The sequence below is a fragment of the Geotrypetes seraphini genome, chromosome 2 (genome assembly GCF_902459505.1).
Source record: "Geotrypetes seraphini chromosome 2, aGeoSer1.1, whole genome shotgun sequence".
In the NCBI taxonomy this organism is placed as follows: Eukaryota; Metazoa; Chordata; class Amphibia; order Gymnophiona; family Dermophiidae; genus Geotrypetes; species Geotrypetes seraphini.
Genome location: NC_047085.1, coordinates 450,126,826 through 450,151,010, shown reverse-complemented (window position 1 = coordinate 450,151,010; position 24,185 = coordinate 450,126,826). Strand labels below are relative to the sequence as shown.

The window sequence follows — 24,185 nt, the reverse complement described above, 5'->3', positions numbered from 1 at the left end:
CTGCTTGCAACCTTGAGGGCCCCTGCCAGCCAAAACAGCAGACATCTCAATTTGAGGAGGGCTTGAACACAAATTGTAATTGTAATTTATTTCTTATATACCGCTAAACTCCGTTAGGATTCTAAGCGGTTTACAGAAAAAATAGACAATAGGGTGCATTAAAATTATAAGTAAAATAGGTACTTAGATATTCCCTTACTGTCCCGAAGGCTCACAATCTAACTAAAGTACCTAGAAAAATGACAATTAGTAGAGTAATGAAAAAATAAAATAGAGATGGATGAGAAAAAAAAAAATTGGGGAGCACAGGCCCCCAAGGACCTCTCTTTCCTCCACCCCACTCCCATCCCCCCACCCCCCGTGGCTATGCCACTGATTTTGAATATCAACCCTAAACTAATTAAGGAAGCAGACAAACGCACAGGATCTCATAAGCTGCCTTTTCTCTGGAAGGTAAGTTTAAAAAAATGTTTTTTTAAAGTTTGAGCAAATTAGGTAATAATATGTATAACGTATAATCATCTTCATGCATCAGAATACATTATGAGGTCAATTTCCATCCTTCCATTGTACCCGTGGACCTGCAAGTTCATTTTCAAAAGGAAATATAGGCACAGAGTTAAAAATAAAACTGCCACATATTGTACCTTGCTAAGCAACAGTCCTTTTCCCCTGGTTAGGGACCTATTAATTTCATTACATGATGCATGAACCGTGATAGGGCAATGTAAGGACATGAAGCTAATCAGGCCTACCTGCATTTCAGTCATCATACTCCCTTACTTTCATATTACTCCCTTACTTACAATATTCTCAAAAATATATGTGCACCCTATGTCAGAGTTGAAATACTGTATGTAGGATATTGTTTTGTTGACCATTTGGACTTCTCGACTAATGCTCCATTTGCTTAGCTCACACACGCTAAATATTAGTGCATGCTAAATGTTAGCATGTCCATTATATTCTATGAATACTTTCACCAAAATAGCTAAAAATAATTTCAGCTATTGTAACAACCCTTGTAAGATCCTCGGCGACACAACTCAGGACTCAATAGATCTCATTGTCCCAAGCTTTACGTGTCTAATCCTCATTGGGTCTACTTTTAGTATTCTCTCTTCTAGTCTTATTTAAGAGGTTAGTTTATACTTTTCATTCATTCATATTTTACTTTTCATTAATGATTAAGTAGATACTTAGCTTAAATCGAGTGGTCTCTGGCTAGGGATATCAGTGCCGACATGTTTCGCTTGAGCAGCTTTTTCAAGGCTTGATCCCTAACAGATAAACCGCCAGCAACTGTGACCACATACCATCATCAGAAATGGTGGCGGCGTTTCTTGGGTTTAAATAACGTGGGGAGCCCGATCAGCTGAAAATTGGAAACAATCATCCGGGTTGTGCATTATATTCTATGGACACGTTAGCATTTAGCGTGCCCTAAATCGGCTAGCACGCCTTAGTAAAAGAGAGGGACAGTAAACAGAGCTACAGAATGCAATGGGAATAGAGCAAATATTCTTCCTAGCCAACTCCTCATCTATTATCCTGTTTTCTCAATGTATAGTTTATGGTTTATTAAACTTGATATTCCACCCCTCGGAAGAGAAACACTGGAGCAGTTTACAACATAAAGATTAAAGCAAAAACAGAACGAAAAAGAACTCTTAATTATTGGACAGAAAGCATTATAGAAGACTGGCAAAACAAGGGAGGGAAACACAAAATAAGAGATCAGGGAATGGAAATAGACATCTGCAGTTATTCTGAGGATAACTCGCCAAAAGTTTGTTTAAATATGTTTCCTAATGCCCATTGCCCCTCAATCCTATACCTAATTGGTATAATTTTGGAAGGAACAGAGACACTGGTTTTGGACTTTATTTGGTTAAAAACACTATTAAGCTGCATTTGCAATCTTTTATAGGGAAAAAAAAAAAACCCAAAACAAGGAAAGAGTGGGTGAGCTAACATTGCCAAGGCATGTTTCCAAGATCATCAACTAATACTAGCTAGCTTCATTAGTAGACTAGTCACTGGGGATTTTTTCAGTGTTCCTTAACAGATAGAGTGTAATATAAAACCTATACTATGATTAGAAAATAATAATGTATTGAGAATAGACCAAGAGCTCCTGTTCACATTGAATTCTAGGGATTGATTTAGCTCACACCTTTTTTTCAGTAGTATCTCAAGTTGAGTTACATTCAAGTACACTAGATATTTTCCTGGCCCTGGAGGGCTCATAGTCTAACTTTATACCAGAGATAATGGAGGGTTAAAGTAAAGAGTCATGGATTTGATATACTGCCTTTCTATAGGTAAAAACAAAGGGCTCCTTTTACAAAGGTGCGTTAGGGCCTTAACACGCAGAATTGCGCACGCTAAAATGCCTTGTGCGCTAGCCACTACCGCCTCCTCTTGAGCAGGCGGTAGTTTTTCGGCTAGCGTGCGCTAATCCAGTGTGTGCGCTAAAAATGCTAGCGCACCTTTGTAAAAGGAACCCAAAGTGGTTTACATATATTATCTGCAGGTACTTTTTCTTTCCTTATGGGCTTATAATCTAAGTCTTGTACATGGACAATGGAGGGTTAAGTAACTTGCACAAGGTCACAGTGAACAGCGGTGGAATTTGAACCAACCTTTGCTGGTTATCAGCCCAGTGATCTAGCCGCTAGGCTATACCTCCATGCTGTACAATGACCAGAATGAGGAAATAATAGTTTGAGGCCTTAGCATCTCAGTGAAGGAGACTGGAAAAGGTATTAAATCTTAAGTAGAAGCAAAGTGGAAAGAGGTGGAATAGAAACAGAATTATCCGTTCGTGCATTCGTGCTATAGAAAATTTAGAGCTTGATTTTATAACAAGGTGACTGTGTGGAATATCAAAATAAGCACTCTATTAAGGAGGGGGGTTATAAAGTTATTTTAATGCATATGTGGCCACATTTATATGATATTAGGCTGTTATAAAATTCTGACCAGTATAAAAACACACGCGTTGATGTGATGACGTAGACATGTATGGGACAGAATTTGGAAGGCGTGTGGGCAGAGTTCGCAAGTACACATATAGATTCTAAAATGTGTTAATTTATGCTTGTACGTAAAGAATTGAGACTTGGATATTCACACCTGCTGATATAAGCACAAGTTCTACAGTTTCACTCTTTTCACTCTATGGAAACCGCCCTTGCTAAAGTCTCCAATGACCTGCTCCTGGCCAGATTCAAAGGCCTCTATTCTATCCTCCACCTTCTTCATCTCTCTGCTGCCTTTGACACTATTGATTACCATCTACTCGTCGAAATGGTATCCTTACTTGGGTTTCCGGGCTCCGTTATTTCTTGGTTTTCTTCTTATCTTTCCCATCACACTTTTAGTGTATGCAATCCTCTACCGCTCTTCTGCTATTGGTCAGTGTACCCCAGGGATTTGTTTTGGGACCTCTTCTTTTTTCCATCTACACTTATTCCCTTGGTGCTCTGATCTCATCCCATAGTTTTCAGTATTACCTTTATGCTGATGACTCACAGATTTAATAATAATTTTATTTTTGTATACCGCTATACCAAAAGGTTCGAAGCGGTTCACAACAGAGAAATTAATACATACAGTGTAGACAAAATGACATAAAAATTAAAATAAGCAGTTAAAATTGAAATACATCAATTAGGAAACATAGGTAATTTAAAAACAAAACAGATTAAGATATCAGCTTATTGAACAGGTGTGTCTTTAACAGTTTTCTGAAATCAAAATAAGAAGTAGCCTCTTGCATAGTTTTTCCAAGCCACGTATTCAGTTTGGCGGCCTGGAATGAGAAAGTTCTCTCAAAGAACTTCTTATAATGACAAGATTTTATAGAGGGATAATTAAATAGGTTAATCCTACGTGTACTCTTGTTGGAGTGACTCAAGAGAAAATGAGAAGCAAGATAGTCTGGTAACATCCCGAAGACTGCTTTATAACAGATGCAAGAGAACTTAAACAGGACTCTGGACTCTACCGGCAACCAGAGAAGTTTTAATCCGAAAATGAGGCGAACAGCTGTATTCTGAACCAGTCTCAGTTTTTTGAGTATTTTCTTGTAAGCCCCTAAGTATACAATGTTACAATAATCCAAAATACTCAAAATAGAAGACTGGGATCCAGAACTGAGTCTCAATCTGCCTGTCCAACATTGTTGTCTGGATCTCTCGCCACCATTTAAAATTAAACATGGTCAAGACTGAGCTTCTTATCTTTTCTCCTAAACCTGTCTCTCCTCTTGCTCCATTCTCTATTCCTGTGAATACCACTCTTATCCTCCCCGTCTCATCAGTTCGCAACCTCAGATTCATCATTGATTCATCTCTCTCCTTCTCTGCACAAATTCAACAGACTACTAAAGCCTGTCATTTCCTTCTCTATAATATCACCAAAATTCGACATTTCCTGTTTGATCACACTACCAAAACCTCTGCGCCCAGAGGTTGTGAGATCAAATCCCAGTACTGGTCCTTGTGGCTCTGGGCAAGTCACTTAATCTTCCAGTGCCCACCAGTTTGAAATGCCAACGCCGCAAAAAAGTGATATACAAGTTCCCTTCTCCTCCCCCCGTCTTAATTTTAGAGGAGAGTGTAGCCTAGTGGTTTGAGCGACAGCCTCAGCACCCTGAGGTTATGGGTTCAACCCTGCATTGTTCCTTGTGACCCTGGGCAAATCACTTAATCCTCCACTGCCCCAAGTACATTAGGTTGTGAGCCCACCGAGACAGATACTGCCTTTAATAGTAAAGGAGGTAGGTAGTGTGACAAGCAAAACAACAGTTTTTCCATGCTCCTGACATGAAAAGCTAAACTGCTTTGAATATGGAAGTTCCCCTGATGTGGCTGTCGTGACATGACTGTTTTCTGCAGGAGTCCCTGATGTCCCTAGGGAAAGGGAGGACTCACATAAGGGAGTCTGAACCATGGCTTCATACCTTTGAAGAGTTAATAATGGTGATGAAATACTACTGTAGGAAGAGAAACATAATTCTCCCTCATGATTTAAACTCTGATTCTGTGCCCAGAATAGCACAGGACTGAACTGGAAAGAAATGGACCTGCATCTCGTATACCATATTTCCCCGCATATAGGCTGCCCCTCTGCATAGGCCACAGATATGTTTAAAAACTGGAAGATAAGCTGCCCCATGATATTAGCCATGGCTTATCTTCCGGTACCTCCCCTGCCTTTTTCAATCATATTCCTCCCACCCCCTCCCCCATATATCCTTCATCTCCCCCGGTACCTCCTTCAAAACCCCCTCGCTGGATGGTGCACGGCTCAAATCTCCAGCGGTGCAGGGCATCCACAATCTCTTCGGCATCCAGCCTGCTCTCGCATCGCCCACTGAATGACCAACGTCAACTCTCGCAGGACTCGCGAGAACTGATGTCAGCCACTCAGCAAGCAGTGCGGGGGCAGGCCGGATGCCGAATAGATCACAGCTGCCTTGCACCGCTGAAGATTCGAGCCGTGCGCCATCCAGCGAGGGGGCTCTGAAAAAGGTACCGGGAGTGGGGGGATGATTTTAAATTGATACATAGGCCGCCCCATTTAACTAGGCCGTGCCCCATACACCGGTTTGTAAAACCCATGTGTAGGCCGCAGCCTATATATGGGAAAATACGGTACTAGTGGAAAAATAAAATGTCCCCTCTGATGCAAAGCTTAAGGAATATGGAAGTTAGATACTAACATATTTATGAAGAAACAAATAAGGTGATGTTAAAGGCTAATAATTCTAACCAGTGGCATAGTGAGGGTGAGAGGCGCCAGGACCAGTGACGTCCCTACCCCGCCCTCTTCTCTGCATAATCAAAAAAAACATCTAAGTCCTCCTTTAAAAAAAAATCTTTATTCATTTTTAAAACTTTCAATAAGTGTAACATAATACTTTAACATCACTTAATATACCATCAAAGTATAACTCACATCAAATATCTCCCCTCCCTTATACCCAACAATTGTTTTTAAGCATAAGAAATCATAAAGTATTTCCACCCCCCCTCCCCACCCTTGACGTGTATGAACAAAAGAGAAAAAAAAATAATATTCATTCTGTACAATATTTTGTTAATGGCTCCCAAACATCCCTAAATTTCTTAAGATTTGGCCTAGGCCCTAAACACTGAAAGTAGAAGCAGGGAAAATGTTCATTCTCAAAAAAAACGTTCCAAAAGGAGGTTTTTTTTTTATAATGGCCTGCCTCTACGTTCAGCTGTTTTAACGCCTAGACCACCACTACGTCTAAACTTACAACATATAATAAACCAAGAAAAAGCCTAAGTCCCAAACGCCCAAAACCAGACCTAAAAGCTAGATTCAGCAACCGGTGTCTATCAAAAAGAACAACGGGAACAGAATCCACCCCACACACACACACACCCACCCCCCACCCCTCCAGCAACGATCGCGGCAGAAGAGATGGCTCATCTCCCCTGCCACAATAACAATCCCGAAGTGCGATCAACCGCGGCACTTCGGATTGCTATCACGGCAGGAGAGATAGCCAATCTCTCCTGCCGCGATCCATCACCTCCCCCCCCCCCTTCGACAAGATCGGGCAGGAGGGAGCTCAACCCCTCCTGCCCTGAAGCAGCCCAGCGATTGGTGCGGGCAGGAGGGAGCCCAAGCCCTCCTGCCCTGGCGACACCCCCACCCCCCACCCCCATTAACATACAGGCAGGAGCCCAAGCCCTCCTGCCCCAGAGACCCTTCCCTTCCCCCCTGACTCGATCTGGGCAGGAGGGAGCCCAAGCGCTCTTGCCCCAGCGACCTCCCCGACTTGATCCGGGCAGGAGGGAGCCCAACCCCTCCTGCCCTGGTGAAACCTCCACTCCTCCCCTCCATTAAGATATGAGCAGGAGGGATCCCAGGCACTTCTGTCCATGACACCCCCAACCGCCCCCCAAACCCTCGATCAGCCCCCCACCTGCCGACCCCACGACCCCCCTGCCAACCCGCAACACCACCCCAACCCCTCCCCCGTACCTTAGGCCCGCCATCCGCAGAATGGTGGGCCTTAGGGCCTGATTGGCCCAGGCACCTCAACTCTGCCCATAGGAGGGGCCTTAGGTTCCTGGGCCAACTGGAATTGGCCCAACCCAGCCCATGTGCCTAAGGCCCTGCCCACAGCAGGGGCCTAAGGCAACTGGGCCAATTGCGGTTGGCCCAGGTGCCTAAGGCCCCTCCTGTGTGCGGGGTTTGAGGCGCCTGGGCCAATCAGTCCCTAAAGCCCACCATTCTGCGGATGACGGGCCTGCTGGACGGATGGGCTTGGTACCCGTCCATCCAACTTTTTAAAGTTACGGGTGTGTCAGGGGTGGGGGGTGGTGTCGCGGGGTCAGCAGGGGGGATCACGAGGTCGGTTGGTGGGGGCAGATCAGAGGTTCAGGGGGGCGGTCATAGGGGGGAGTGTCATGGGCAGGAGGACCTGGGATCCCTCCTGCCCATATATTAATGGGGATGGGGGTTTCACCAGGACAGGAGGGGTTGGGCTCCCTCCTGCCCAGATCAAGTTAGGGGGTTGCGGGGCAGGAGGGCTTGGGCTCCCTCCTGCCTGAGCCAATCGTGGGGCTGCGTCGGGGCAGGAAGGGCTGAGCTCCCTCCTGCCCAATCTTGTCAGGGGTGGGGGGGTGATGGATTGTGGCAGGAGAAATTGGTTATCTCTACTGCCGCGATAGCGATCACCCCTCTATCCGAACTGCTACAAACGATGGTTGCGGTGGGGGGTAGGCAGGTTGTCGGGGCCACTGAGCTCATCGCAGCAGCCGCAATCAGCTCAGCAGCCCCTTTTTCAGCACTTATACCTGTTTTGACTTGGTCTAAGTCAAAACGTATAAGTGCCGACTAGGCAACCTGCCTAAACTTTTGGTTATATCTGTTGTACGACTATGTCTAGGTTGGCCCACCTCCTGCCCACCTCCCGCCCTTTACCCTCCTCTAAAAATGCCTCTTTTCGCTCTATGTGTTTAGAGGCAGGGGAAAGGCCTTAGCTGGTTTTAGATACGTCTAAAACCAGCTTTGGTTATGGGTACTTGGATGATCAGTTTTTGATCGTCCAAGTATCCATTTAGGCCACTTTGTAGACTTTTTTTTTATTATTATTATGAGCCCCATAGGATGTTGGAAACATCCTGTTACTACCACAGTAATGTTCTGACATCATTGGAGATGTGATAAACAGACTTCTACTTTGGACATCTTGCGAACTGTATAATTAAAACTTATGGGATGTCTAACTTAGACGTTTTAGGGGTGGTAAAATCAATATTCATAGATGTCCAGGAGAACGTGTTTTATAGGACAATTTTGTAAATGTCTGCTTAGTTCATTTACAAATCATTCTGTCTTCCTGGACATTTTTTTTATTATGGCCCGATACTTTAGACGTCTAACTCTGGACGTCTTGAGTCAGACCCTCCACATCACTCAATAATTGGCAATTTTCAACACTGAGCATCTAAGTTCAGCGGCCAAATCTATGCCTGCTATAAACTGAACTGGCCAGTGCTGTTTATTGACTTAGCTGGTTAACTTTATAACAGCCCCAAAAAATGGATATGCAGTGCCAGTCACTGGAATTGAATATCTGCAGACAGCACCAACCGCTGGAATTAGCCTGCTTGCCTCCTATGGTTTGAATGTTGGCCCCTCATTTTATACCAGCATCTGGGCACCCAAATTCCATTATAAAATACTAGTGTAAATTGGCATTCTCATTAGAGAATGACACGGGGACAAATTTTTCCCCTTTTCTCGCAGGAACTCATTTTCCTGTCCCATCCCAGTGAGTTCTTTTCCTGTCCCTGCCCCATTCTTGCAAGCTCCGTCCTCATCTGCACAAGCCTCAAACACTTTAAGATCATAAGTGTTTGAGGCTTGTGCAGTTAAGGTGGAGCTTGCAGGAATGGGGCAGGGACAGTGACAAAACTCACGGAGACAGGACGGGGAAATTGAGTTCCTGCGGGGACGGGGACAAATATGTCCCCATGTCATTCTCTAATTCTCATGTCTACTTTTAGGTGCGCCTACTTTCGTCATTTCAATAAAAGGCACTAGTGGGCACACTTAAATATGGCACTTTAATGCATAACTTACACTTTCTGGAAACGTCAATCGCTCCTCCTAAACTTACTTACTCCACTTCATCACTGACGCTGAAACCGTGGATTGAAGACAAAGTTTTATTTTATTTTTCTTTCCAGCTTATGATTTATCTTTAATCTTATCTATTGTTTTGCCTTTTGTCTTTGTTTTGTTCTATTTCTATCATTTAAATTTCTCCAGAATTCTACTGTTCAACGGCTCCCCCTTCTGCTTCTATTCCTTTCTCTCCTCTCTTCTACCTTCCAAAGTATTTAGATCAATGCTGTCTTGTTAAAATGTTTATTTTATTTTTATTTTTCCTCTAACTCTACTTTTCACTTCTCTGTTACCCTCCAGGTACTTTAGTTAGATTGTGAGCCTTCGGGACAGTAAGGGAATTTTTCAAGTACCTTTCCTATTTCTAATCTTAATGTATATTTTCTGTAAACCGCTTAGAACCTAACGGATGTAGCGGTATATAAGAAATAAATTACATTACATTATGTGTCTTGTGTGTCATATCTTCTGTGTCTTGTGTGTCATATCATACACAGGTATTTTTGTTAGTAAGCATTTTGAAATTGGTGGTCGTGAACTCAGTAATTTTAATGACCTTATTTTGTTGCAACTATAGCATTACACATTGCTATTTGGAATCGTCTTGATTTGTCTTTGTTAGATGTTTTATAAAGGCAATATATGTTTATGTCCCTTTATAAAACAGGTTCCTGGAATAGTCCCCAATTTCAGATAAATGGTTTCACACCAAATTACACTTACTCTAAGGCGGGTACAACTTTCTGCATGTACTTTGCATGGAGACGTGTGTATTTATAAAGTATTGTTTATCGAATGTTTCTATGTCACTGCTAATGACTGGGGATTCAATTCAGAGTGGTTTACCTGAGCTTCTATAATGGTGTTACAATACTTGAGCTATTGTACAGTATATGAGCTTTAGTAATGGTGTTACTATACAGAATTAGAGTGTTTCTGTGATGGTTATCTACACATGTGCTTCAGCTGGTGTTCATTGGTGGTTTTGGTACAGTGCATTTACATATCCTGAGTACAGTGGCGTAATGAGGGTGAGTGGTGCCCCTCCCCCTCCCTCTTCTCTGCACTCCCCCCGCTCCTTCCCAAACCCCCTGCTATGCGTGCGATCAAATTTCCTTCCCGTGTACCTTTTTCAATTTTCCAGTTGTGAGCAACATCACAAACTTGCATCGTGTGGGCTATCCCTCTGATGTCACTTCCTAAGCGCAGGGCCCGGAAGTGCCATGCACCTGGGGCGAACTGCTCCCCCCTCCCGTCCCCCCTTACTACGCCACTGTCTGAGTATATAGTACATGTGTACCCTGTGACTCTGCCCCCAGCTCAGTCTAAACACCCACACCACCGCATGTGATCCGTGTTTTGTTGTCAGTGCGCATACTTGTCCATGTGCATAGACCAAAGTGGGTAAAGTCATTTCATATATGTAAAGCCTGCTTCAGATGCAGACAATGCTTTGTATGTAAATTTACTTCCAATGAGAGTACCGTATTTTCACGCATATAACGCGGACACGGGTATAGCGCGTGGGAACAAAGCATTTATGTAAAACAATTTTCTATAGCACGCACACGCGTATACCATGCTCCTCTCCCCTGTACCTTATTTTAGTTCCTCCAGCGCAGCTTGACAGGCCTATTCCTCCATGTCCTGCCTGCTGCGGGGGCTAAGGCGAAGGGAGTCAGAGGAGCGGCGAGGTGGCTGAAGCCCAAATGTGCCGCCCAGCGCTGCCATGGGGGAAGGGAGGGAGGAGAGCAGGAGGCTGGAACTAGCCGCTGCTGCCACTGTTGCCTTGCTGTAGCTGCTAACTCTCTTGTCAGGGCCGCCATGCCGGGACTCTCAGCGGCTTCCGGTTCCGAAGGATGCTGCTTGTGTCCGGCCCGCGGGGAAGATGATGTTCGTGTGGGAAGCAGGACTCGCTGTCTCCAGCTGCCTCCGTAGCAGCAGAGCAGCGTGCAAGGCTGCCTGCCTGGTTGGCTGACGTGGCTGCCTCTTCCCTTCTCTAGCGACAGAGTGGCAATGTAAAAAAAAAAAAAAATGTATAACGCGCTCACGGATATAACGCGCATGATTATTCCGTGTTTGTAAAATCTTGCATAGTGCGCGCGTTATATGCGTGAAAATACGGTAATTTCCTGTTTAACATTGCTCATCTTTTCTGCAGATAGAATAGTTGTTGCTAATTCTATGAATTTCTGTGACTACCAGAACTTATTGTTCAGCCTCAACTAGGGTGCATCTTTGCTACCCAACAAAAGCTTGCACCCTATTTGATTGCCTCAGCTGCCCCAGCAACCCTGCTGCTCAAAGGTCATGGGTTACGCTGAATCTGTGGCTGCTGAGCAAGTACAAGAGAAAGCTTTTCAGTGTGGAAAATATTGGACTAGTGTAGTAAGCAGGATCGGTATTCATGAGAGATTCATTTGCAGTTCGTAGGACATATTTTTAAATGGGTAGACTACGGAAATCAAAGGCTGGCTCTTGAAGAATTCCAGCTGAAGAAGTACTTGGAATGCAGGGCGGAATTTTGCAGTATGAAAAGAATGCTATGCATTATTCATTGTTAGCAAAATCATCATAGTCAAAAGCCCACAATCTAGTGTTGCAAAATTATACGCATAAGATTCTTTTTTTTTTTCTCTGAAGTGGTTACTTGAGCCAGCTTTATCTGCAATCATAACGTATGTCATTTCTTCTGATTAATTTCACATTGCCAGATGATGTCTACCATTGCTTCCTAGCCTTTCATTTTGCTAAATATTGGTGTGCTGTCTAGCTTCTGTTCTGTCATTCTATGGACACTGGAATAAGTCAACTACTAGAGACTGTTGCTCTAAGTACAAGCCATAGTTCACAAAATAGATCCTAAGAAATGAAGCAGAAGAGGTTCTGATCCTGTCTTATAAAAGTCAGTATATACAGTATGTATATACCACCTAATACTGTATATGGAACTTGGAATTGCATACACAAATTTAGGCGCATGCCCAATTCCCACATGCAACTTAATTGAATAAAAAGCCAATTAGTCATGAATTGGCTTCTCAACAAGCGATTATTAGGATCTAATTTAAATTAAATGTATGCGTGTAAACAGGACCCACACCTAAAATTTACACATGATATCAAAAAGGGAATGTGGAAACGGGAGAGTCATGGGCTGGTCAGGTCATTTGTCAAATTTACATGTGTAATTAAAGAATACGGGGCATCCACGCATAAGCTGGGTGCACGGATTTGCACCATGTTTCAGCTGGTGCAATTGGAGGTAGCTAAAGTTAGGTGTTGGTCCCAAGCCTAAGCGCTATCCTATAAATTGCACCTAAAGTTTAGGCGTGGTTTATAGAATACCACTCTGCGCTTTTTTTGGCACAGATTTTTTTTAGGCGCCATATAGAATTATAACATGAAGGCAATTCTATAAAGTTGCACCTTAATATAGATGCAACAAAAAAGTGTGCTTAGTGCCAATTCTATAATGGCGCTAGTGTGGGCTCACCCATTATAAAGCAGTATAGTAAAGACCAGGTCAATGGAAGACATAATCTTTCGTGCCTAAGCAGGCCTTGCAATGCATGCATCTGTTACTATTCTGAAAGGTGCACATTTTGCTGGGCAAATATGCTTGACATACCCATACTCTGCCCACTGGTATAGCCCATTTGCTGTTACGTACCATGCAACTAGTGCACCAATTTCATAGAATAGTGCCTAGCACATAGGATCCAATTCTATAAATGGTGCCTATGTAACTACATCAAATTTAACCTGTAAACTGTATATTATGTACATTGGTATTAGATCCCTAGTACAGTATTTATCAAGTTAGGATAAAACTTGTTTTGGAAAGCCTTGCTCTGTAACTGTGAGAAACGGTAACCTGTGAACTCTGTACCATGTATATCGCTATTAGACCCCTAGTATGTGTCGAATTAGGATAAAAACTTGTAAAATAAAAAAAACTAGTACTGTAACAATGGCAAATTGTAAACTGTTAATTGTATATTATGTATAAGAACATAAGAGATGCCGCTGCTGGATCAGCCCAGTGGTCCATCATGCCCAGCAGTCCACTCACGCGGTGGCCCTTTTGGTCAAATACCAGCACCCTAACTGAAACTGGCCCTACCAGCGTACGTCCTTGTTCAGTAGGAACTTGTCTAACTTTGTCTTGAATCCCTGGAGGGTGTTTTCCCCTATGACAGCCTCCAGGAGAGCGTTCCAGTTTTCCACCACTCTCTGGGTAAAGAACTTCCTTACGTTTGTATGGAATCTATCCCCTTTCAACTTTAGAGAGTGCCCTCTCGTTCTCCCTACCTTGGAGAGGGTGAACAACCTGTCCTTATCTACTAAGTCTACTCCCTTCAGTACCTTGACTGTTTCGATCATGTCCCCTCTCAATCTCCTCTACTCAAGGGAGAAGAGGCCCAATTTCTCTAATCTTTCGCTATACGACAACTCCTCCAGCCCCTTAACTATCTTAGTCGCTCTTCTCTGGACCCTTTCGAGTAGTACCGTGTCCTTCTTCATGTACGGCGACCAGTGCTGGACGCAGTACTCCAGGTGAGGGCGCATCATGGCCCGGTATAGCGGCATGATGACCTTCTCCGATCTGTTCGTGATCCCCTTCTTTATCATTCCTAGCATTCTGTTTGCCCTTTTTGCCACCGCCGCACATTGTCTAGACGGCTTCATCGACTTGTCAATCAGAACTCCCAAGTCCTTTTTCTGGGAGGTCTTTCCAAGTACTGCCCCGGACATCCTATACTTGTGCTTGAGATTTGTGATACCCACATGCATCACTTTACACTTATCCACGTTGAACCTCATCTGCCATGTTGATGCCCATTCCTTGAGCTTGATTATGTCACGTTGTAGATCTTTGCAACCTGTTCTGAGCTCTTTTGGGTTAGAAAATAAATTAAATCAATAAATAAAACTTAGGTGCCAAGAAATGTGGTGCTTGGACACGATTCTATAAATGCTAGGTGCACTTTATAGAATTACGCCTAGCAGCACCTAAAGCGGTCTTAGGCATCAATGGGTGTCCTAAACTTAGGCGCACACCAATGCTTAAGTTAAGCGCCTAACAGTGCCTAAGTCCAAAAAAGGCACCTACATGTAAAACACACTCACGATTTGCCCCCTAACCATGCCTACTTTAAGAACATAAGAATTGCCATACTGACAAAAGTCCATCAAGCCCAGTATCCTGTTTCCAATAGTGGCCAACCCAGGTCCAAAGCACCTAGCAGTGGATTTCCCCAAGCCATTTCAATAATGGCATATGGACTTCTTTTTTAGGAAGTTATCCAAACCTTTTTAAAACCCTGCTAAGCTAACTGATTTCACCACATTCTCCTGCAACAAATTCCAGAGTTTAATTACATATTGACTGAAGAAATATTTTCTCCAGTTTGTTTTAAATCTACTACTTAATGGCTTCATCACATGCCCCCTAGTCCAAGTATGTTTGGAAAGAGTGAACAAGTGATTCACACCTACCCTTTCCCCTTCACTCAGTATTTTATAGACCTCTATCATATCACCTCTGAGCCATCTCTTCTCCAAGCTGCAAAGCCCTAACCGTTTAGTCTTTCCTCATAGGGAAATCATCCCTTTTATCATTTTTGTCACTCTTCTCTGTACCTTTTCTAATTCCGCTATATCTTTTTTGAGATATGGCGAGCAGAACTGCACACAATATTCGAGGTGCGGCCGTACCATAGAGCGATACAAGGGCATCATAACATTTTCATCTTTGTTTTTCATTCCTTTCCTAATAATTCCTAACATTCTATTTGCTTTCTTAGCAGCCGACGCACATTGAGCTGAGGGTTTCAACATATCTTCAGCGATGACACCTAGATCCTTTTCCTGGGTAATGACTCCTAATACAGAACCCAGCATCACATAGCTATACCTCAAAGTGGTAGGCGCCTACCGTCCAATTAAGTGCAATTAATGTCAAATACAAGCTCTTAATTGTCAATCATCAGCGCCAATTAAACTTTTTAAATAATTCACCCCCTTTTACAAAGCCATGTTGGCAGATGCCGCTGCGGTAACTGCCCCAAAGCCCATAGGGATTTAAAGGGTTGTGGAGCTTTTGCCTCTTGGCAGCCTCTAGTATGGCTTTGTAAAAGCAGGGGGGGGGGGCGGATTAAGTTAGGTACCTAGATCAGCTAGGTGTGCCTTTCCAAGTGCCTTATTTAGGCATCATTTATAGAATCTGGGCCATAGTGCATAAATGCCAATTTGTGACATCATTCATGCACGTAATGCACCTATCCTCTAAATTAGCACACACAATTGGCACAGAAATGTAGGCACCCTTTATAGCAGTGGATCTCAATCTTTCTTCTGTTGTGACACAAGGGACAGACAATATTCACATAAATGACATGCTAAACACTATTATTTGCAGCTGAACAAAGTGGGGGGAGAAACCTCTATATAATTTAATTGCTGCTTATAATGATGCAAGGGAAATACAGATGCAAAGGTGATGTCTGCCAGAGTGAATGGGACCTCTGGTGTAGGTACTGGTGAATGGTTTATTTAGGATAACTTGGGTAATCAGTGCTTTATTGTGAATATTTCTTCTAAGTTATCTTTTTCTTTAATTTTTCTCCCTTAGATAGTCCTTGGAATCCCTGTCTTGGTGGGTTATAAGAAGCTTTGGGGTTTTATTTCTTTTCAAATGGTTTCTTTATCTTATTTTGGAAGTTTGGCTCTATTCCTGTACAAGTGTTATGCTTGATTTGTTAAATGAATTGTCTGCCAGGGTGGAAGAGAGAGATGGGCTGCAGCATTTTCATTTGGGGCAGGAGACAGAAGTAGTAACCAGTTATGGAGATTTCAAGTACCTAACTTCCTGGTTCTCAACATTGCCCAACCTCCAGTACATATAGGGCTCCTTTTTCAAAGGTGCGCTAATGTTTTTATCGCACGCACCGTATTAGCGCACACTATAGTGCACGCTACCCGAAAAACTACCACCTGCTCAAGAGGAGGCGGTAGCGGCTAGCGTGCGTGGTATTTTAGCGTGCACTAAAACCGCTAGCGCACCTTTGTAAAAGGAGCCCATAGTTGTCCAGAAAAGTACAAGTTTCCATGTGTATTTAACATTTGATATTCTGCACTGGCAAAACATCTATGTGGTTTACACTTGATTATAATAATAATAAAAATAAATTAACTGAAAAAATAGAATAAAAGAAATGGGACTACAAAATTAATAAGCAAAGTATAAGATTAAAAGCTGATTATGTGCCTACAGTCTGTCAAATGTTTGGTGACACAACTCCCAACTGTTGATGACACACTTGTTGAGATCTACTTAAATTGTCCTTTCTGCATGTGTATCTATAGATCTATATATGTTATCAATTTCTCAGGCTTCCTCTGTTCTAGAGGAGAAGTTAGGACTGTGTGTTTTTATCTAGCATTATTCCAGCACTGATTCCATAATCTATTGCTCCAGTGATGTATTTCTTGAACCTCTAGAATGTATTCATTAACAGCGTTAGATATATATATATATTTTATCATCTAGCCCTCTAAAAGGATCTTTATTGTATTTGTGGTCTGCTTTGTCCTAGTGCATGGGAAATGCAGTTTTTAAACCCCGTCATGATAATTTGCTTAAATGGGCTTTACTGCTGCTGGCTTCTGAAATAATCAGATCAGAAGGAGCTTCTTCCCTGAAAGCTAATTCCTGCTTTTCTGTTTATCCACCAGGTACGATTATGTGGAAGTGATCGATGGGAACAGTGCAAATGGGCGACTGGCAGGAAAATTCTGTGGAAAGATTGCTCCTTCTCCCCTGGTGTCCACAGGCTCGTTCTTCTTTATCAGATTTGTGTCTGACTATGAAACTCATGGAGCGGGATTCTCCATTCGCTACGAAGTTTTCAAGACAGGTTAGTAAAGCAGTAAATTGCTAAGCACCAAATGATCTGTAGTAGGGTCGCTTATCACAGAGTAGGCACTCATCAGAAAATTGACTGACAAGGTACAAGAGAACAATGAACATGGCAAACCAGTAGTATATTATTTGATTTGGTTTATTCACTTAGGGCTCCTTTTACAAAGCCACAGTAAAGGATTCATCTGCAGGCCGGTGAGGTAAATGCACTGACGCTTTTAGGAATTCTATGAGCATTGGAGCATTTACCTCGCCAGCTTGCGGTAGAAACCTCTACCACAAAAATTAGTTTATGAAACTTTCTGCAAAGGTTTATTCTTCAGAAAATCCTCTAACTGGGATGGATCTGTGAACACATATTTATCACTTCCATATGATATCAAGCACTTACATGGAAATTTAAGAAAGAAGGTTGCTCCCACTGCCAAAGCCTTAGGCTTAAACTGTAGTTTCCTCTTAAATTGAGTCTGCCTAGAGACATCAGGAAATACAGTCACTCGTTGACCACAAAGCAAAGCCTATTTTTTTTCAGAAAATACAGTTTTAAGATAGTTTGTTTCTCTAGTTCTGATTTAAATACAACCAACAAAGTAGCCCTGTTAGATATTATATCTTTAGATGAAGCCAGAAATTGGGAGATATTTAGACTATCTGGAGAAACCAATCTATCCATTTCTGCTTCATCTCCTATATCCTTAGAAGTCCTGGGGATGTAATAAAGATTATCTGGTGTAAAAATTTCCACCCGACTATATTGTAATATTTCCCACATTTTTGTAGTTGAGGATAATTAGCGATAAGGAAAAAATTGAGGTCAATTGCCTGTCTAAGTGATAAATATTTGTTTTCTTTTAGTTAATTCGTTACCTAAATTAAGGTGCCAAGCGGCCATGATAATGTGGACTAGATTGATAAATGTTTAATTTTCTCCTTATTTTTTGGGTATACAATTTCCTGTGTTATTGTATTTTCTTGTATTTTTGTTACTTATCTACTTATGTAATAATTATTAAATAAAGTAAAAAAAAAAGAAACCTCTACCACAGCTTTGTAAAAGACAGCATTAATATTCATCTATTCAAAACACAGTACATTGTGGTAGACACAGTTTAATGGCACAATAAAGTAAGTCACAGAAGATTAAAAGTCTTCTACTCTTATTTAAAGTGTTCTTCAAACAGTATTGTCTTGGACAATTTCCAAAAGTGCAAATAATTAAGGATTTCTCTCAATGCAAGATTTGGAGGTCATGCCTAGGAAAATACCCTTGCTCAAATGGATGAGAAATGAATCATAGGCAGAGGTGATAATGCAATGTTCTTTTGCTGTGAGGTGCTACGAAGCCAGGTTGCCTTGTACTTCTTTAAACAATCGTTGACTCGTACTTCTTTAAACAATCAGCTAGATATTTTGAGGTTGTTTCATCAATACATCTGTATAGCAAGCAGGCAATTTTAAATAAAACTTCCACAGAGAGCCAATGTAATATGAGGCAACTATAGATAGCATCACAATAATGTAATGTACTTGACGCTAGTGCTGCCATGACCCTAATTAGATTTGCCTTCTCCAAATAACCCCTTAGTTTAAGAATGAATTGTATGCTAAAGAAACATGGATCAACAACCATTCAGATTTGCTTTACTCTTAAAAGATGAGTATCCAGTTGCACCCCAGACTTGTAATGCATTCCATATCCTATAACTGCATTCCCATTCAATTCAACAACGGGCTAACTGAAAGCAATTGCCTAGACCCCATGTCAACCTGGCTTCAGACCTGTGTGTGGAACAGAGACCGTTCTTGTGTCCATTCTTGAAGATCGGCACAAAAAACACAACAGGGGGATCTGCCTCGATACTAATGTCGCTGGATTTCTCAGCAGCCTTCAACACTGTGGACCATGACATGCTTTCAAGACTGGCAGAAAGTCTCCACATTTGTTTAAAAATTTGATAAAATCGCTTTTTCAGTATTTCAAAGCGATGCACAATAAAATAGAGGAGACAAACAATTTATTAGGGAAACACTGACTTACTTCAGACAAGAGGAAAGTAATGGGAGGAGCTACAATCAATATAGGAAAGAGAACGAAGAAGGAATAAAACATAGGGGAAATACATTGCTAGTGCCTTGCCTCTGTTGAGTGTCAAAGTCAAGCTAAACCTGGGAGGCTAATTATTCAAAGGTGACCCTGAATAGGTAACTTTGGGCTCAATTCACTAAGCTCACCGATTGTGTCCCGACCAGTTTGCGACCTCGACCCTATTCACTAACCTTCTGCTCGATCCAATCCACGCATGCATAAGTAGGAAGGCAGCGATTCACTATACAGAACCGATTGTGCTGGCCAATCCAAAAAGAAGCGACTGCTGAGGGCCAGCCGCTCACATCCTTGCCGACTGTTCTTCTCTCTGCCGCCCTGAAATCCCAGCCCTGAAGCCCTGAAACCATCAAAATAAAAAACATCTCCCTTGTGCAAAAAGTGCCCTGCTCTCTGCTTTCTGCCACTCTGCTCTCTGCGCCCTGCCTCTCTGCCAGCCTGTGTTTTTAGCCCGTGAGTTTAACGCAGGGCTGCCCTACAGCATGCTCTGCTTAGCTGTTCTGCATTAGTTGGCTGCAAAGCATGTTCTGTTCCCTTGAAATGATTCTCGTGGGGCCAGCAAGTGCAGCCAATCTCCTCTTCTGTTTTGACCTCAGCGGAGAGCAAGCGCATCCACGGATCGCATCTCCAGGCAGAGAGGATGGCTTGCGCATGCATCTGGATGACTGTAGCGATACGTGGAATCACTTGTGGACGTGTGTCTGATCAGATCATTTGTATGGGGACTCTTTAGTGAATCGGTCGCCTGGCAAGACTCGGACACGGATCGTCCATGGATCGTCCCAAAAAAGAGTTTAGTGAATCTAGCCCTAAGTAATTTCCCTTTGAACTAGAGAGCTGCACGGGAACGGGGATGACGGGAATCCTGCGGGACCCGCGGGGATCCCGCGGGTTCCCCCTTCGGTCACGGGGATCCCGTGGTGACGCCCCCTAGGGTCGCGGAGATCCCATGGGGACGCCCCCTAGGGTCACGGGGATCCCGTGGGGACGCCTCCGAGGGTCGCGGGGTTCCTGCGGGGCTGGATGTATTCAGCCGCAAGGCTCGTCTCCCTACCTGCCCTGCCGCACACAGCCGAACGGAAGTCTTCCTGATGTCAGCGCTGACGTCAGAGGGAGGGCTTAAGCAAAGCCCTCCCTCCCTCTGACGTCAGCGCTGACATTGTGAAGACTTCCATTCGGCTGTGTAATGCGGCAGGGCAGGCAGGGAAAAGGCAGTGGTACAAGGCGGGGGGCGGTCTGCCCCGGGTGCAGCACAGCCAGCCAGGTCCCCCGACCGACCGACAACAGGCCCGGTCCGTCAAAGCTCCCTGCCCTGTAGCCGCGAATTTAAATTACTTTCTTACAGCAGCTTCAATACTCCAGCTGCTGTAAGAAGGTAATTTAGATTTGCTGCTACAGGGCAGGGAGGTTTGTTGGGCCAGACCTGTTCTGTTGTCATTAGGGCGGGTAAGCGCCATAAAGGTAAGGGGCAGGGAGGGAGAAAGGGAGGAAAGGTGGAGTGGAGAGGAAAAGGCGCTTAAGGTAAAACTGAGGGGGGAGAAGGACGCTGAAAGCACTGGGGAAGACAAAGGGGTGGAGAAGAACACTGAAAGGACATGGGGAAGATGGGGGGGATAAGGACGCTGAAAGGACATGGGGAAGACAAAGGCGTGGAGAAGAACGCTGAAAGGATATGGGGAAGATGGGGAGAAGGACGCTGTAAAACACATGGGGAAGACAAAGGGGTGGAGAAAGATGCTGAAAGGACATGGGGAAGACAGGGGGGGGAGAAGGACGCTGAAAGGACATGGGGAAGACAGAGGGGGAGAAGGACACTGAAAGCACATGGGGAAGACAGAGGGGGGAGAAGGACGCTGACAGGATATGGGGAAGATGGGGGGAGAAGGACGCTGAAAGGAAATGGGGAAGAGAGAGTGGGGAGAAGACGCTGGCAGGGAAGAAGACAGAGATGCCAGACTATGGGGGGAGCGAAGGGAAGAAGATGGGTGCCAGACCAATTTGGAAGGGGGGAAAAAGGGAGGCACAGTAACAGAGCAAATGGAAGACGCAGAGAGAAGAATTGAATGAGAACATGAGGAAAGCAGAAACCAGGCAACAAAAGTAGGAAAAAAAATTCTATTCTTTTTTTTTTTTTTGCTTTAGGATAAAGTAGTATATTAGTTGTGTTGATAAAAATTTATAAACATTACAGGCTCTGGTAGAAACCCGTTTACAAAGTATGTATTCTTCCCAATTAATATTTCCAAATTAATAAAGTTTTTTTGCTTATTTGTAAATGGGTTTCTACCAGAGCCTTTAATTCAGTAGCATAATTAAATGAAATAACTATTTCTGTAGTTTATAGGGACGGGTGGGGACGGAGGGGATTCCTCGCGGGGACGGGTGGGGATGGAGGGATTCCTCACGGGGATGGATGGGGACGGGTGGGATTCCTCACGGAGACGGGTGGGGACGGGTGGGACTTTGGCGGGGACGGGTGGAATTTCTGTCCCCGCGCAACTCTCTACTTTGAACTTATCAAGGGTATCTTCCTCCCTTACCTGGGCTGGTAATAAATTTCAAATTTGAGGAGCTATAACTGAGAAAAGGGTGTTACGCCTGGTGTTAATTGTTCTCAAGGATGGAATTGTGAGAAGGATTTTATCCTCCAATTTTAGAGTACGAAACAGATTGTAAGGGGTAATCACTCTATCTAAAAATAGTGGTACTTTCAATAGTTGCACTTTAAATGTGATTAATGCCAGTTTGTATGTGAAATAGGTATCAGTGGCACAGTATTTATATATGGTTCAAATCCTATTTGTCAGATAGACAGTAATCGGTTCTATTCAGCAATAGCACATCATTAGCTTGGGCACTCAACTGTGGGGTGCCACAGGGGTTCATACTGTCTTCCATCTTATTTAATATCTACCTTAAGCCTCTGACTGAGCTGCTTCAGTCAGTGGACATTAAATTCTATATCTATGCCAATGATGTGCAACTGCTCATACCCATTGAACCAGATCAAACCATAGCCTTTCTTAATTATTCTTTTGATTTTTAATATTGTAAACTACTTATATTCCTTTTAAAGTGAGAAAGCAGTAAAGAAAGTTAATAAACCTCTAAACTAGAGAGTTGCGCGGGGACAGAAATCCCACCCGTCCCCACCCGTCCCCGCCAAAATCCCACCCATCCCCACCCGTCCCCGTGAGGAATCCCTCCGTCCCCACCCGTCCCCGTGAGGAATCCCTCCGTCCCCACCCGTCCCCGCGAGGAATCCCCTCCATCCCCACCCGTCCCCGCGAGGAATCCCCTCCGTCCCCACCCGTCCCCGCGAGGAATCCCCTCCGTCACCATCCTTCCCTATAAACTTCAGAAATAGTTATTTTATTTAATTATGCTACTGAATTAAAGGCTCTGGTAGAGACCCATTTACAAATAAGCAAAGAGACTATTAATTTGGAAATATTAATTGGGAAGAATACATACTTTGTAAATGGGTTTCTACCAGAACCTCTAATGTAAATATAAAATATAAATACTCAGCTGATGAGAACCCACAAACTGTCAGCTGAGGACTTCCTTTGCAGTTGGCCTGGGGTCCCTTTTGCCAAGCTTGGCAGGCAGCAGTAGCGTCCCTGAGTCACAGATGCTGGCACCTCAGTGGCTCATGGATGCTGCCAGCGACTGCTGCGCTTGGTGGAGGGGAGTTCTGACCATCTCTAGAGGAGGTCCTCTGCTGGCGGTGCTTGGGGATCCCCACCAGTCACAGCAAGGGCCAACAAGTACTTCAACACTGTAGAAATAAAACCAGAAATGCATTTCCTTTTCTTTTGAACACAAAACAAAGATATCTGCCATATACATTTCCCAAGGCAGATGACTCTATGCAATGTCACCTCGGTAACAAAATACAAAAATAGACAAATACACCCCCTCCCTTTTTACTAAACCACAATAGTAGGTTTTAGCACAGGGAGTTACGCTGAATGCCTCGCGCTGCTCTCAATGCTCATAGGCTCCCTGCGCTAAAAAACAATATTGCGGTTTAGTAAAAGGGAGCCATAGTGCAAAATATAGACAGCAGATATAAATTCTCAAAACAGACACATTTTGATCACTAAATTGAAAATAAAATCATTTTTCCTATCTTTGCTGTTTGGTGATTTCATGAGTCTCTGGTTGCACTTTCTTCTTCTGACTGTGCATCCAATCTTTCTTCTTTTCTTTCAGCCTCCTGTATGTTTCCTCTCCTCCAGACCTCATTCTCTCCCCCAACTTTTTCTTTCTGTCTCCCTGTTCCCCCTTCTTTCTGTCTCTCTGTCTGCCCCCTTTCTTTCTTTCTCCGTGCCCTCCCCCAAGCCACTCGGTTTGCTGCCACCGCCATCGGGGAATAGTCCCCAAGCCACCGCTGTCCCAAGCTTTCCCTGCAGAAGCGTCGCGCTGACCAGCATTCCGCTCCCTGACGTCAATTCTGACGTAGGAGAGGAAGTTCCGGGCCAACAAGGCATTTCTCCTCATTCCATCCAGCCTGAGCCCCATCTCTCCTTGATCCAGCATTTCCCTTCTGTGTCTGTCAGAATTACCATTCCACCTATTTTCCAGCATCACCCTTCTTTGTGTCCATCTCACCTATATCCCTATCTCACCACTTTTTCAGAATCTTCATTTGTCTCTGTCCTTGTCTTTACCCCATATTCACCATTTGCCCTTTCAATGTCTTTATCTCCCCCCCCCACACACACTTTTTCAGCATTACTTCTATGTCTCTATTTCACCTCCTCTTCATGTCCCCTCTGTATCTCTATCCTTATTCAGAAGGTCCTGCTTACCCTTTCTCTTCTTTGTGTCACTATCTCCATTTTCAGCTTTCCCCCCTTTTCCTTTGTTAATGCACCCTGTAGCCAGAATCTTTCCACCCTCTCTCCACTCCGGCCCAGCCCAGTATGAAATATTTCCTTTTGTTTCTCTCCCCTCTCTCTTCTCCTC

General features: G+C 43.6%; 1 protein-coding gene across 5 annotated transcripts in view; it reads left to right on the top strand.

Moving 5' to 3' along the window:
• NRP1 (neuropilin 1) overlaps window positions 1–24,185 on the top strand; it is a 339,157-nt gene that overhangs the window by 119,432 nt on the left and 195,540 nt on the right. For all 5 annotated transcript variants that reach the window (XM_033931511.1, XM_033931507.1, XM_033931509.1 and 2 more), the window contains exon 4: window positions 16,921–17,102. In XM_033931511.1, coding sequence (XP_033787402.1) covers window positions 16,921–17,102 — 182 coding nt within the window. The remainder of the gene's footprint in view (window positions 1–16,920; window positions 17,103–24,185) is intronic.